The sequence below is a fragment of the Halichoerus grypus genome, chromosome 12, assembly GCF_964656455.1.
Source record: "Halichoerus grypus chromosome 12, mHalGry1.hap1.1, whole genome shotgun sequence".
NCBI lineage: Eukaryota > Metazoa > Chordata > Mammalia > Carnivora > Phocidae > Halichoerus > Halichoerus grypus.
The window spans coordinates 93,819,853-93,836,427 of record NC_135723.1 but is presented as its reverse complement, the minus strand read 5'-3'; the positions used below and the strand labels follow the sequence as shown (position 1 = coordinate 93,836,427).

The 16,575-nt window shown below is 38.5% G+C and overlaps 1 protein-coding gene across 11 annotated transcripts in view; it reads right to left on the bottom strand.

Moving 5' to 3' along the window:
- Positions 1-16,575, bottom strand: part of AGK (acylglycerol kinase) — a 109,678-nt gene that overhangs the window by 33,152 nt on the left and 59,951 nt on the right. For all 11 annotated transcript variants that reach the window (XM_036111343.2, XM_036111345.2, XM_036111342.2 and 8 more), the window contains 4 exons: positions 12,466-12,541; positions 7,655-7,747; positions 5,931-5,963; positions 4,771-4,865 (listed from right to left, as the gene is read on the bottom strand). In XM_036111343.2, the coding sequence (XP_035967236.1) occupies positions 4,771-4,865; positions 5,931-5,963; positions 7,655-7,747; positions 12,466-12,541 (297 nt within the window). The remainder of the gene's footprint in view (positions 1-4,770; positions 4,866-5,930; positions 5,964-7,654; positions 7,748-12,465; positions 12,542-16,575) is intronic.

Below are 16,575 nucleotides of genomic sequence, written 5' to 3'. Positions count from 1 at the left end.
ATAAGGTTTCTGTCTGGTTTGTTTAAGCCATTCTAATAGACACATCTCATAGTGGATTTAATTTGCACTTCCCTAACAACTAATGATGAATATTTTTTCATGGGCTTATTTGCCATCCATGTCTTTGGTGAAGGGTCTGTTCAAATATTTTGCCCTTCTATTATTTGGCTGTTTGTTTTCTTATTACTGAGTTGTGAGAGTTATTTGTATACTATGGACATTGGTCCTTTACCAGATAGGTACCTTGCAAATATTTTTTCCCAGTCTGCAGCTTGTCTTTTCATTTCCTTAACAATGCTTTTCAGGGGCGCCTGGGTGGCTCAGTCCGTTAAGCATCTGCCTTCAGCTCAGGTCATGATCCCAGGGTCCTGGGATCGAGCCCACTGTCTTTGGGCTCCCTGATCAACGGGAAGCCTGCTTCTCCCTCTCCCTTTGCCCCTCCACTCTGCTTGTGTTCTCTCTTGAGCAGTCTCTGTCTCTCCCTCTCAAATAAATAGAATCTTAAGGAAAAAAAAAAAAACTCTTCAAAGAACAAATGTTTTAAATTTTGCTGAAGCTGAAATTATTTGTTGTTTTTATGGTTTCTGCTTTTTGTGTCCTAAGAAATCATTGCCCTGAGGCGCCTGGGTGGCTCAGTCATTAAGAGTCTGCCTTCAGCTCAGGTCATGATCCCAGGGTCCTGGGATTGAGCCCCACATGGGGCTCCCTGCTCATCGGAGAGCCTGCTTCTCCCTCTCCCCCTGCTTGTGCTCTCTCTTGCATGCTCTAATAAATTAATAAAATCTTAAAAAAAAAAAAATCATTGCCTATCTCCAAGTCACAAAGATTTTCCTCAAGAAATTTTTACAGTTTTAGGTTTTACATCCAAGTCATGATCAATTTCATGTTTATTTTTACATATTGTATGAGAGATGGGTTATGGTTCATTTTCTTGCATGTGCTTAGCTAACTGTTGCAGCACCAATTGCTGGAAAAACTCCACTGACTTGCCTGGCACCTTTGTCAAAAAAAATCAAGTGTCTACATATGTGTGGGCCTAATTCTGGACATTTTCTTCTATTGATCTACTCATTTCTTCTTTTGCTAACACTACACTATCTTGATTACTGTAGCTTTAGAAAATAAATCTTGGAATCAGATACAGTAAGTCCTCAAACTTTGTTATTCTTTTTCAAAGTTATTCTGGGTTTTCTAGTTCCTTTATTCTTCCATATAAATTTCAAAATCTACATGTCAACATCTATAAAAGGTCTTCTGCAATTCTGATTGAGATTGTGTTGAATTTAGAAATCATTTGGAGATAACAGACATCTAAATATTGAGTCTTAAAGTCCATGAACACAGATATCTCTCCATTTATTTGTTTTCTTGATTTCTCTCTGTTCTATAGTTTTTAGCATATAAATCTTGTATTTTGTTAGATTTATCCCAAAGTATTTGTTTTTTGTAAAAGCTTAGCAATGTTAGTACTACATTGCCTTTATTGTTGTTGTATTTTAGAAAAATACAGTAATTACTAATAAAGTTAAAGATTTATTGTGTCTAGCGTTTAAGTACAACTATAAGAAAGGAGTCACTTAGAAATTACTATAATCTCCATTCAAAAAGTGTAGTTTCTCGGGCGCCTGGGTGGCTCAGTCGTTAAGCGTCTGCCTTCGGCTCAGGTCATGATCCCAGGGTCCTGGGATCGAGTCCCACATCGGGCTCCCTGCTCGGCGGGAGGCCTGCTTCTCCCTCTCCCACTCCCCCTGCTTGTGTTCCTGCTCTCGCTACCTCTCTCTCTGTCAAATAAATAAATAAAATCTTTAAAAAAAAAAAAAAAAAAAAGTGTAGTTTCTCTTCTAATATGGCTTCTCCTAATCTATTCTTCACTGTACAGTTCTGGTTAATGTCAATTTGGTAGGAAAAATCACCTTTCCATAGTAACTGACTGGAATATCTATAAAATGCCTTTTCCTTTAAAAATGTTTTGCCTTAGGTGAAACAGCAAGAGAAGAGAATGTTCTCTTCAATTTGCTTATACTGTTTTAATTATAGAATTGGTCTCAGTAACTGTACAGCTATCCTATTTTTTATTAACCATTTTCCATCCTAAATTATCAATAAATATGCATAAAGTCTTCAACATATCCAATAAGTTACCAACTCGTAATTATCTGTTTACCTAACTGGTCCTTATTTTAACTTGTTAACAATCTTCTGAAGTAAGTACTGTTGTTGGGCATTTGATAAAGGCAGGTGAAGAAACTGACGCTCAGAGAGATTCAATAAAATTCTCAAGATGACAGAGCAAGCTTGTGGCAAAACGAAATTCAACTGCAGGTCTCACTCCAAGGGTGTGCTCTCTCACCCGGTGAGGCTGCTGCGGACATACCAGAGGAATAGCCATGGGTTCCCAAAGGGCAAGCCCACAGCTAACAGTGCGACCAGGCTTAAAATGTAAACATCAAAGTCAGGAATCACATCCACTTGAATTGGCACTTCTAGCAAAGTTAGGTATAATTTAAGACCCTTCAAGATACCCAAAATATACACATTAACTCAAACACTTAGATTACATTCTGGGCTCCCTAGTAAGCAAAATCAAAGTAAAGAAACAGCCTATTTTACTTTCCCATATTTCCCTATCAACACGTCTTTATCCCATTTTTTCCCTCCAATACAGATGCTATCTGGGAAGTAGGTAGCAGAAAATGAGATTCAATTTAGGAGAAAGCAAGAAGCACGATCACAAGTTTAGATTAATCTGATAGGAATACATTAATTCCGAAGGAAGCTATTAGAAAGGATCCAAAAGCTCTGTACTTACTCTGAGTAGTACCGAGCACATTGAGAGGCTTAGGAAGTGCTTTTGAGAGACTGACCTTAAAAAAAAAACAAACGCTGCAACTGAAAAAGCCTTTTAATATTAATTTTTTTCCAAAATTATCTGGCAGCACCCAGCTAAAATACAACCACGAATTTATCATTCGCCAGCAGTAACTGAAAGTTCCAGCTAAAGCAGCACTGTAGCACCAAACAGCTATTTTGTAGAATTATTTACCTGCGACATTCCAAATGCAAGATTCCCTATTCTCCTGTCGTAATTATGGTACAACAAATCTTGATAGCAGTGCAAAAGCAAAGCCTTGTTCTTTTAAATGGCCTTAGGCATCTGCCATGTTGAGAGGTCTACAAAATTCTGAACCCAGGGCAGACTTATTTAATTATCTCAGAGCACTGGGGCATGCTTATAAATTAGGTTTTATAAATCTTTAAATTATAAATAGAAGCAGCAACAACATTAGTTGAACCCAGGAAAAATCAGCTCCCAAAAAACTGAAGATCGTCAAGAAACTAAGACCTTGAGGGTGGCCACGCTGCCCATACCTGGCTTTGGGACAGGCAAGGCGTTCTCCAAGGAACATGGTCTCCCTGTGGATCGCTGACGTATTTGGGAATGTTGGCAAGCAGTTCAAATAATCTATATTGACACAAAGGGAAAGACTAACTCTCTAAGGTAGCCAAGACTCAAACCAGATAGAATTTATCTCAGATAAGCAAAAATGCTTGAATAATTCATTATTTGTTATATCCATCGCCCCTCAGAAATTCTAAACTAAGAATAAAAAGTCTGGCAGACTGAAATGCCACCTGAGGCTTCAGGATGACTGGTGAAGAGCTGAACGTCCCCATTAGATTAAGGCTTGAAGCAGGAGACGTTTTGACGAAGGCCTGATATACGGGTCTATGGTTGGGCCTTGCGTATGACATATGGACCAAGGCTTTTATGATATATAGAGACAGAGAATTGTTAAAAGATATAAAATGACTCCTAAAATTCTAACAGCAAAAATAAATTCACAAAAACCAACCTAATCAAAATCCCAAAGCAGAAAAAAAAAAAAAAACCAGAAAATCACCAGAGTATTACTATTGTTATGATTCTAGAAGGTTATATAACCAGAAATGTTGTAAGAAGATTTTAATTAATACATTCAACAAGTATTTCTTTATTGACCTCCCGCAACTGTGTCACAAAGCTTACATGAAAGATCAGGCAACTGACAATGAGAGCCTGCAAACAATTTGCTCGATTATACTATTTATCACTGTCAAAGCCAGGACTCAAATTCAAGATTCCTATCTTCTTGAAAAACTACAGCTTTGTTTACATAACGCTTTCAAGAGAAAAGAGTGATAACAACAACCTGCCTGACTTCTGAAGACAGTTAGACTCGCAGCAATTTAATTTAGATGCTAGGGCTACAATGCTTTCCCAACTGCTTTATCCATCCTGCCTTCCACTTTCGGCATTCCCCAAAGGATGGGACTATTATTTTGCTGTTCTAGTTACTTATATTAGCAAGATAATGAAGCCAAGGCTAGCCGTTCAGTTTTCACAAGGGACTTGCTATTTGTCATCATGTATTTTTAAAGCAAAAAAATGATCAATGCAAATCTGACTTCACTAGAGAATCTTACAAAATAAAGGCACAAAGATAGTTCAGATCGGGGATGCTATCTTCAAAACTGACAGAAGGACATCAGTATTCATCTCTACACCTGACCTGGGCACTGGATACCAGAGCAGCAGGGCCCCAGAACCCAACAGGGAAACTCCCAATGAACTGAAAGGTTGTACTTTGATCTAGGTCCTCCTCTTAATGATTTGAAGTTCCATGCTATCCAAACTAAAAACAAACAAAAAATTCTTATCACCCACATGTGAACTGTCCATTCCCAGGCTCACTCACCCACAAATGCCACTACCCCACATTGACAACCTACTGGACTTTGTTTCCACTTTCGGCAAAGAGGGTAGGACTCAAACTACTGGTCTGTCCCAGTGGGATAAATCCAATGGGAATTTTACTGAAGGAAGCCTAAGGGGAAAAAAGAAGAGGAAAGTTTTTACGGTTATGGTCAGAGAATCAGACTGAACAGAGACACACACACGTGTTCACTATGACAAAGTAACTGACCCTCAGTGCACCACCCCATCTCTCCCTGCCCTAGACTAGACCAGCAATCGGATAACGCTAAGTGAGCGGTTTCTAGAATGAGGCAGGCCTCGAAAACAAGAGGACTCTGCGAATTTGGAAGAAATATGTGGGTACTCATTAACAGCAACTTGTTGAAAGAAATTTGGTTACAAAAAGGAGGGTCTTAAAGATATTAGATAAATGTGCTGTTGTGACAGAGACTGCATTTTGTTGTCACACTATTCAAAAAAGTTGTGGATAAACCAGAAGTATCTAACATTTGTACAGTAACTATTGACAGCGTTTTATAAACTATCTCGAGTGTAAAGAAGGCAAAGAGAACAAGCAAGTTCAAGTAGCAGTCACTCCTCCCTCTCCCCCCACCCTTCCCCAGAGGAAACCACTATCCTGCCGATGCTGTGGTACCTTTCCCGCCACGTTATTCTTCTTTTACAACATATTTACACATCCATTAATAGTATGCAGTGTTGCTTTCTGAATTGCATAACATACTTTGGCAACCTGCCTTTTATATTCAGTATTTTTTAGACTTAATCATGTTTATAGATATTTATATATCTATATGTCTATAAATCTATAAATATTTATAGATATTTATAGATCTAATTCATTCATTCTTACTGCTACATGGCTTCCAGTATATGATTATACCATCATTTATTTATGAAGGAATTCTGTGAAGAGAAGTTTCCATGGGAAAAATTTATATTTCAAACAATAGCTTTTCTGGTAAAAGCTCTCGGGCGCTCTGGCACACTAAAACAGAGGAGTCTGCCGCAGATTAATCAAAGTGTTCTAGGACACAGGCAGCAGTACTTTATTTGCTAAAACCCAAAGAAGCACAATTTGTGCCCACCTTAAATTATAAAATGGCGAAAAAAGGTAAAAGGAGATAAAAAGCATGGAAATGTAAAAGCTAAAACGCAATCACTCTTGAAAGCTCACCTCATCTGCTCTTCGAAGAACTCCAGTAATAACCTACAAACGTTAAAAAAAATTATTATAAACAACGTGAAGGCTCCCTTATCAAACATGAATTGGATTCAGTTTTCACGGATCACAAACTTGTGTCTGTTCTCTTCTTAGAGACTACATCAAAAGATGTACTGGCTCTTCGAACATGCAGTGTTCTGCTGGGGGATCGGAGCAAAATTAGATTTGATTCTTGACCTAAGATCAATAGTCCAATAAAGGCTAAGGTGAAATAATTACAAAACCTCCACATTATATTAGCAAAATTGTTCTGCGTTCTCTAAACTGGATACAAATGTGAGCCACACAGCGATCATACAGAGGAGCCTGGGTTCTACTACACATACCCACACAGGAACAAAAGTCACACTTTGCTACACGCAGAGAAGTCCGTGCTCAACAAAGATTTATGAAGACAAGGGGAACTGTAGCTCCTCTTTTAAAAGATATTTTTTAATTTCAATTTGTACGTGATGGTTTTTTATTTTTAAAATATGATACCCATGCCTTGTATTAGTGGTGAAAAATACCTGAAGAAGGAAATGCTTTCTCAGCATCCCATCATGCTGGATAACCATCATGAATCAGTTGCTTACATTTTGGCATATTTCCCCCCAATCCTTTTTTTATTCACCGCATATTTGTACATGACTGAGATTATACCAAATACACGATTTGGTCTATTTCTTAGAAACACTTTGTAAAGTAAGGACAGATGCCAATCTCCCTTCACTCCTGCCTCAGTGAATTTCAGGGTTACATGGGGCCGTCATGAGGTCTACTTCATTCTTTGTTGGCATGCCATCAGTATTCTTCACACTTCATTAAAAAGCCATAAAAACAATTCCAGGATCATTAGCACAGTCTTTCTAAAAGCAGCTTACTAAGGCTCACATAACTGCTAAGTCAAACATAGGACACTGCTCTGTCTGCTGTTAGCTCCGGATCCCTCCACACTGAGGAAACCACCAAATGGAGGCAAAAAGGCCATCAGAAATGAGGCCCAGCTGTGAATTATGGCCCACAGGATGGAAGGACTGAGCAGTAGGAGGGGCCCCTGCACGGGGCTCTTCAGGGGCTTCCAATACGTAATGAAGGTTCCAGTCTGTTGCCCTCGAAAGGAAGAGCACTTCTAGGGCAATGTACTTACTGTCCTTACTGGACCAGAGTAAGCATTAAGGACATGAAATTTTAAAACAAAGGCAGATACATACACCTGAACTTGTAGATCCCTGCCTCAAACTGTACTACTAGGAGAGAACATTCCATGTGATGAAAATGATGTGAGAACAGAAGCATTTTTTCAAAAGGGGATCTAAGTTTATCTTATAAGAACCATCCCTCATAATTAAAACTGATTCCCTAACTCCCTAACACACAGGCTACTCCATCAGTTTTCAAAATGTAAAAAGCTTATCAAACCCACCACCATTTCTTCTCCTTATTTATTCAATTTTATCCTACTTAAATTTGACAAAACAAAAATCCTATATGCTGGGTATAAAGTTTATACAAAACAACAGAATAAAAGTGCATGACAGAAATATAATGCTACACCTGTTTCAGGGAGTAGGAATCCTAAAAAAATAAATTACAAAGAATTTCCTTACATTATAACCACTTTATGCCACTGCTCTAAGATCTAATTTCCATTTTATTCACCTTCAAAATGGTTTTGAAAAGAAAAACAGCCATACCTCCTGCAATGTCCCATCTCCTCCCGCAACGATGATCACATCTGTGTTTTCCATCAGTTCCAGGAGTTTCTTGGCTTGGCCCTCATAATCGGTCTGAAATACAAAAGAAGTCTTTGGTAAATTTCCCATCCTAGGGCCATAAACATCAAAGATTTAAAAATATGGGACATTTTCTTTAAAGTTTGACACAGAGTCTCTCCTCAAATTCTACATAATTGATAGACACAAAAAATTCAACAGCTATCAAAGCAATCCTGTATACAGTTTTGCACTGTTTAGAGTTGGAAGGGACCTCAGAAACCATCTTTAACCTTCCCTTAAAAATAAAACCCAAGCCCAGTGATCTGTCTCAAGTTATACAGTTAGCTAGTCAAAGGACTCATTTCCAGGCCAGTGCAGAATCTATTACACCATTTACCCGGCACCTTTCACCTGAAAGCAGGAAATCAAGTGTATACGCAAATAGAGAGCCATGGATGTAATGAAAAGAGCACAGATTTGGGAGCCCAAGAGACCCATATTAAACCCCAGCTCTGCTACTTTTCAGCTGAGTGGCCTTAAACTCTAAGGACCTTAATTGCCTTACCAATGAAATTATGTGTATTGGGGTTGGGGTAATAATAGCTTCCCCATGGTGCTGTTGTAAAGCAGTACATAAAGCAACTAGCAAGTAACTGTTCATGACCGGTACTGTACTTAAATGAAAGGTTGGGTTCTGCTATGATTATACAATAAAGTACCGGTGTGACTCAGAATACTGACAAACAGTACTAAACCTCACCATTTTTACTGAGAGTATTTCCTCTCAGCTATGTATGCAGGCTTCAATGAATCATCTAACCACTGCCTCTAAAACCAAACATTAAATTCTAGAACGCATAATGCAGCTAATACTAACATAGGAAACATCCTCTCTCCTATTGACACGGTACTAGACACACTAATAGACAAAAATTAAAAATGTGAATTTCAGATGGGCTAAAGCACCTGAGCACAGATAACACAGAGGAAAAAGGAAGTCCCTAAACTAACACCATGAATTTTATGAGGAATTATTCCATTTTTATTCTAAAAATGAAATGGCTGGCTTTATAGTTACACATATGCAAATAGTAATTTTTTTTAAAAGAATATATGTCAATCCTTATTAAAAGAATGGCTTGTGAGTACCCCAAAATAAGCAATCACTGGGAATCAGTATGGGTTTGCTAAGAACGAGGCATTTCAGACTATCCTCAACTTCTTTGACATTAACTGGATCAGTAGATAAAGGAAACCAGACAGACATTGTACCTGCTCTTCAGCAAGTCACCTGGTAAGCTATTTGATGACATCCATGGGGACAAGATGGAGAAATGTGGAAATAATATGCTAGAATACAAGTAGGTTAGTTAATTACCAACTGAAGGTCTGTGCTCCAAGTGAGAAGCTCAGTGGAGTGACATCAAATTGCAGGTAGATTCCTAGTGACATTACTTTAGGGCTTTCCCTTGAGCCTTTTCTTTTTTTTAAAGTAGGCTCCACAGTGGAACCGAACTCGGGGCTTGAACTCACAACTCTGAGATCAAGACCTGAGCCGAAATCAAGCACCAGATGCTTAACGGACTGAGCCACCCAGGTGCCCCGAGCCTTTTTCTATACAGTGCTATCAACAACAGAGGTGAAAGGCCACTTACTGAATATGTAAATGACAATCTTTTACAAAACAGACACTGGCCTTCTTACTACTCCTCAAACATGCCGAGTATACTCCTGCTTCAAAGTCCTGACCATGCAATGCAATATCCTTAGCCCCGATTCTTTCCCTTCCGCATCTGCAGTACTCACTCATTTGCCTCAGGTCTCTGCTGAACAGTCATCTCCTCAAACCGGTCTTCCTTCACCTTCTGAACTAAACTAACACCCCATTACTCCTGGTCCCCTTACTCAGCCTGACTTTCTTCATGGCACTCATCACCATCTGACAAACCGTGTTTATGTATCTGTTTCTTTATCTGCATCTCTCCCTTTCCCACTTCGAATAGAAGCTCTTTGGGGACAGACATGGAAAGTTTATTTTGTTCAGACTGTATCCCCCATACCTAGAACAGGGTTTAGCTCACAGGAGGGAGTCAATAAATACCAGCAAAAAAATATTAATAAATGTAAGTACACAAATGAAAGAACCAAAATTCAAAAATATTTCGACAGATTTAATAGGCCATAATTTAAAAGACAACATTTATAGAGATAACCTACTTGAGGCTCTGATGTTAAGAAGAAAATTCCAAATGCAGCAACAAAGCAAGGATTAAAAAAAAAAAAAAGTGGCCTAATGATATTAAATAAAGAAAAGTGAATCAAGACAATAGGTAGCATAACATGATACTAGAGAATTGTTACTTTTGCTGGGTATGATAATGACACTGAAGTTACGTAGAAAAGTAGCCTTTTTTTTTTTTTTAAGTGCACACTGAAGTATCGAGGGGTAAAATGACATGATGTCTATCATTTACTTCAGAGAACCCAGCTACCATGTGAAGACGCCTGCTGGTGGCCACACGAGCCAGACAACAGCAAGCCCGACCTACCGATGTGCGAGGCAGGCCTTCCCTGCTCAGCCATGCCATGGAGGGGTCCAGGTGTGGCCAGCAGAGGGCAGCTCTGAACAGACTGCTGACCAACAGAATCGGAAGCAGAGAACCAGTTGTCAAGGTAGTTTGTTATGTAGCAGTAGATAACTCGTATAGAAATAAATATAACAATGATTACAATAAAATGTTAATGGATTCAGTGACCCAGTAAAAAGGCCAAAAAAAGATTAGATGTTTTAAATACTGTTTTCATGCCTTACCAATAAGGCCTCTAAAATATAAAGATACAAAAAGGCTGAGAGTAAAGGGATAAAAATATTACACCAAGCAAAACCCAACCAAAAGTAAGCTAGTAGAGTCACTAGGAACACTAGATAAGGCAGACAGACTGGGGCCGAGGCAGTACTGGTGCTGAAGAGAATCGCTCTAGGACAGGGTCAAAACGCGAGAAAATGAAGCCATTTGAAACCTGAGAGCATCTACTGACATCATCTCAAGATATAAAAAGCAAAAATGAACTACAAAGGGAAACAGAAAAATCCCCAATAACAGTGGGAGATTTCCAAAAGCCCCCTCTCAATATAGTTAAAGCAGAAGAAAAAATCAGTAAGGACACAGAAGACCAGAACCACACAATGAACAGACTTGACTTACTGGACATGTGCAGAACTGGTACCCGATAATGAAAACAAAACACACACCAGGCCATTAGTGGACCATAATGCAATTAAGTAAGAAATCAGTAACAAAAAGATAACTAGAAAAACTTTATATTCGGAAATTTAAAAACATGTCTAAATAACTCATAGGTCAAACAAAAATCATGACGGGAATTAGAAAATATTTTTAAATGAATGATAATGAAAATATTATATATCAACACTTAGAAGATGCAGTTGGAGCAATAGAGGGGAAATTTATAGCTTTCAATACATAGGATAAGGGTAAAAAATAAGCATCCAAGTTAAAATGCGAGAACAGAACAGCAGAAAAAAATCCAAAGTAAGTAGAATGAAGGAAATAGTAAAAACAGACTAGAAATTCATGAAACAAACATAAAACGAGGATCAACAAGCCAAAAAATGATTCTTGACAAGGATTAATTGACATACCTCTCACAAGACTATTGAGAGAAAAATAAGAGGGCACAAATAAATAAAATGAAGAATTAAAACAAGATATTACAAATGTTACAGAAACTTACAAGTTAAAAATTGGAAATTATTAACTTGATACCAATTAATTTGAAACCTAGATGGAAGCAGAAAATTCCTTGAAGATATTGCCTTACCAAAATTAATTCGAGAATAGAACTTGACTACTTCTAGAACCATTAAAGACATTTAATATACAAAACATTTTGCCCTCGAAGACAGCTCCAGGTCCAGATGGTCTGATCGGAGTTCACTCGAACATTCAAGGAAGATCTCTTACGTAAGTATTCTGGGCTCTCTCACACATAGAGTTTAACGTGCATTACAAACACTCACGTCAATGTCAGTTCTCTTCCCCTTTCTCCCATCCCTGGAGACAGACACCTGGAAGACCACATCGAAGACCAGGTGGACAAAAGAGTTCAACGTTTCATGGTAAGCTGGACTAAATTACCTTTTCATCTCTGATTTCATGAAAGTGTGTAATATTAAAAATAAACCACAGACTTACAAACATGACAACAGAGTGATTTTCACCAAATGCACACACCTGAGTACACACCACACACACACCACTTAAAAGTCAACAAGGTGGAGTCTTAGGGCATCTTCTATCTAGCACAATTCCTTCTAACTTATTTTTGTCCCTTTTTCTTAGCTAAATATTGCCAATTCTAAAGCTTTACCATTGAAAATTCCTCACCAGAGAGAAAATGTTTACCTGTCTGTGGAGCTACCAAGAAATTAACTACTCAAAGTGGAAATATTTTTATTTTTAGGAAAAGAATTCTTACAGCTATAACTACTTTCATCTTCCAAGAGACAATGATTCCACATCCTAGCTTTCAGATGAAAGGAACCAAATTCATGCCTCCATCTAATCTTATTCTGAAAATGAAAAGCTGACAATGCTTTGAAAAAAAACAAAACCACTTTTATTAACGATCAGAACAAAGACACAACGTTGATCTCTCTGCTCCCAGCTTCTTATGTGATAAGTGAGTTCTGCTACAAAGTCAAGAGAAGAGGATTAGTCATAAGGAGTGGTAGCTCGGATAAAATCAACACTCTGGAGTGTTCTTACCTTAACGACAGTCACATCCATGCCAGATAAGTGTAAAATCGGGGCAGCATTTTTTTCAAATAGAGTCCTTGCTTTGCTGTAAAGGAAAAAATACAAAAATTTTGACACAAGTTCTCAAGAGGAAGAAAAAATAGCCCAACCATCTTCGCTAGAGTAGAACAAGAAACAGCCTGAGAAACACAGGTTTCCTTCTTTTGTGCAAGTGCAGAAAGTCGAACAATGAGTCATCGGGTTCTACGAATAGAAATGGAGACGCTAACACTCTGGGGCCTCCAGGAGTTTACTTTCTAATACAATCAGCTCTCACCATTTGGGATGCTTGTAGTTCATTATCTAGCTCCTCTAGAGGAAGAATGTAACACTACATATGGCCCCGCTCAGGACATAATGCTTGATTCATTCGGCAAGTATTTATTGAGCACCTACTACGTGCTAGACACGGGGTAGGAGCTAGGGATACAACAAGACAAAGCAGACAAAACACCTGCAACTTAGTAGGATGTAATAAGTCCTCATAGAACTTATTTATATTCCAGTGGTAGAGGGAGGACAGTGTATTTAACATTTTTCATGTGGCCTGAGGGAATAAATTTATTAATTCTAACTCAGTGGACATACAACCTTTGAGGGAGAAATACATCCTTTTTATACTAGAGGTATCTCCATTTCTTGAATTTCAAACCTGTCGTGAAATCCCTGGAGAAGGAGCAAAATTCTTTTCCACGAAGGCAGAAATTCTGCTAAGAAAAGTCAAGTCTGAAATTATCTAATGCAACTTTACGATAATGGGCAGCTTGTCTGAAGCTCCCAGGCAGTCACATCCTTCTCTTTGTGGCCCCATCACTTTGTATACACCCCTGTGAGGAATTTCCATATGGCATGACAATCAGTGATTTGCAGGACAGTCTTTGGGATGAGCCTGGAAGGCTTGCAAAAACAGACACCAAATATTATAATCCTAGAGCCCCCCAGCCTCTAGGATTATGTCTGGCACACTCAGAAGATACTTAAGTATCTGATGAATTAATGCACTAATGCGTGAATAAATGAACCTGCCCCAAATGCAGACATGTAAATTCTGCGGGAAAGGAAACAGCAGGATTGCGAAGTCTTGTGAGAACAGAAACAGTTAAAGAGCCTTTGAAAAGAGAAAGAGAGAGAGAGAGAGAGAGAGTGTGAGTGTGTGTGTGTGTGTGTGTGTGTGTGTGTGTGTGTGTGTTTTAAAAGCATCGTACACATCATTCTGAGAGTGACTCTTGTCTAATTCCGGTCAGGAGTCAGAAACACAGCCCAGGAATCAAGGGATGCAAAAGTTGCAAGAAGTCCCCAATGGCATGGTCTCAAAGTTTAACATGCCAATCAGTGGACCTGTTTTTCACCCAAATATTTTCAACTATTGCATCAGGGAAAAAAAAAGCAAACAAAAACTAGAACTTTCAAAACAACAGCGAACATGTAACTTTCACATCCACATTTACTCAGTCCTTTTTCAAAGATTTTTTTTTTAAACCAGTGATGCATGCTTTGACTCTCTTAAGAGTATTTTATACTAGAATTCTAGAGATACTAAGGTAGCTAATGAGGTGCATGTATAGTCATGCACAAAACAAATTCAACATTCTTTAAAAAGAAATAACCACCAAATGGCAGACAGAAGCACATAACATTTCTTATGAATTAAAATAGAAATGGAGAAATTGGAACAAATTTTCACAAGGACCATTCAAAAAAAAGTATCTCAGACCAAGGGCCTACCTGAGCATGTTGTAAGCAAATTATACAAATATCCCCTCCCCTTTCTCCTGACCTGAATGCTTATTAGAACGAACGGGAAAGGCTAAATGAAAATTCCCCCTTTCCAGCTCACCACTTCTGGGCTTAACCCAACAACAAAAGGTTAAGCTAGTGATACTACAAATGTTTCCCCTTCCAGGGTTGTTTTCATTACTGGATTGATAAGAAAGTATCAGCTGGAGGTAGATCAGCTCTATCTGAGAAGCAAAACTCTGGACAAGTCTCAGTCAGCTATATTAATCATTTTTAACAAATCTGTAAGCTCCTCCAAGTTAAAGAAATAATGATTTGAACATTTGGGCTTTTATTCACATCTTTATGTGATGCCACAGCTATGGAAAATCTCTAAAATTCTAATGTTCCATATAAAAGATTGAAAGACAAGTGCTACCAGTAAGAAATGCATTATTTATTATATAATTAAAGGTGAGACAGCACCAGAATTAAATAAAAACTTTAGATACCTACCGCAATTTCCAGGTTCACGTACACACACAAAAATAATTACTTCTTAATGTATTATTTATTAATGCTAAACACACAGTTATCTTACTTCTTAAAGCGCCTACGTAGTTTTAAACCAGTACTACATAATGAAATAGCTACATGATGAATTATATATTACGTGTCAGAGTAGAGCCAAGATGACAAAAAGAGTGCAATTAAATAGTGAAAGCTTTAGGAAAAAAAAAAAGATGCTGGAGAGCTTCAGAGTGGTCGATACCCAGAAGCACACAGGGATTCACCTTGCTAAAGGGGACAATAACTTTAGCAGACTTTCCCTAGCCTCACCTTTAAAGATAAAAATATTCTACTTTTAAACAATAATCCAACTTTAAAAACGCCAATACATTTACATGTAAAAATATAAACAGAACCTAAAACTGCTTTAAAAAAGTTTGTTTTTTTAATGTAATTATCCCTTATAAGTAGGAACTTTTAAAAGTAACAGATTATAGCTTAAACAAACTGCCATATATTTTTCTGTATCAGAATTAGCAAGTTCCTAACTAACTAGGTCTCTAAAGGAACAGGACCTAGAACAGTTATATTAAAGTAGGCAGAGGGAGAGCTACGAGCACTTTCGGGAAGGGTGGGGGAGCAAAGTAGAGAATGTTTTGAACCTAGCCGACAGGTCAATAATAATCACAGTGGCTTATATTCCCTTCGCTCAGTGCTTACCATGAAATGGAAATGCTGAGCACATCATAGGCATTATTTCACTTAATTGCAAAGGCACCTATTCTATATGGCAATTTTATAAGGTATGAACTATTACTTTTCCCACTTTACAGATGAGTGCACTGAGGATTGAAGCTAAGTAACTCCCTTATCACAGAGCAGAATATACAAGTCCCATCCTTCAAACTCCGGAGCCCACACAGTTCTCTACTAGCTTCTGCCACAGGCCACCACTGCTTAATTATCTTAGATATTTTGACTGTGTTGTGTTAGAACCTGTTCATTTGTTGGTATTGTTTAGTATTGGTATTAAACAAGAATGATCAATAGGCATTAAGACTGGTGTTTATGGAGGAGGGAAGCGGCCCTAACAAAGCCCGTCCAGTAGGATTCAATTAGGCAGTCACAGAGCCAGTTTAGACAATCTGTAGGTAAATATCTTAAACTGCAGAATTCAAAATAAGGCGTGGTGTGCTTGGGTGGCTCAGTCGGTTAAGCGTCCGACTCTTGATTTCAGCTCAGCTCGTCATCTTGGAGTTGTGAGACTGAGCCCGGTACCAGGCTCCATGCTGCGTGTGGAGCCTGCTTAGGATTCTCGCTCTTTCCCTCCCTCTCCCCCTCTGCCCCTCCCTGCTCGAGCTCTCGCTCTATTCAAAAAAAAAAAAAGCATGATTTGTCCTTATATCTGTAAAGCCACATTCACTATCTCAAATTACTAGAGAAACTTATTTCAGAACTCCTGCGTCTTACACAAGACTAGTTACAAGCTGGTCCCAACTAGTCTTTTTGTTGTTGTTCTTAATATCTTGATGTCATCTAAGATCTTATAGAATCCAACCTAACACATTTTTTTTTTTAAAGATTTTATTTATTTGACAGAGAGAGAGAGAGAGAGAGCGCGCGCCCTAGCAGGGGGAGCGGCAGAAGGAGAGGGAGAAGCAGGCTCCCTGCTGAGCAAGGAGCCCAACACGGGGCTTGATCCTGAGGATCCTCTCAGGATCCTCAGAACCCTGAGCCGAAGGCAGACACTTAACCGAATGAGCCACCCAGGCGCCCCAGAATCCAACCTAATACATATTTATTAATTTTCCAATCCTCAAAAAAGACAAAGAATTGTTCTGGTCACTAGGGATA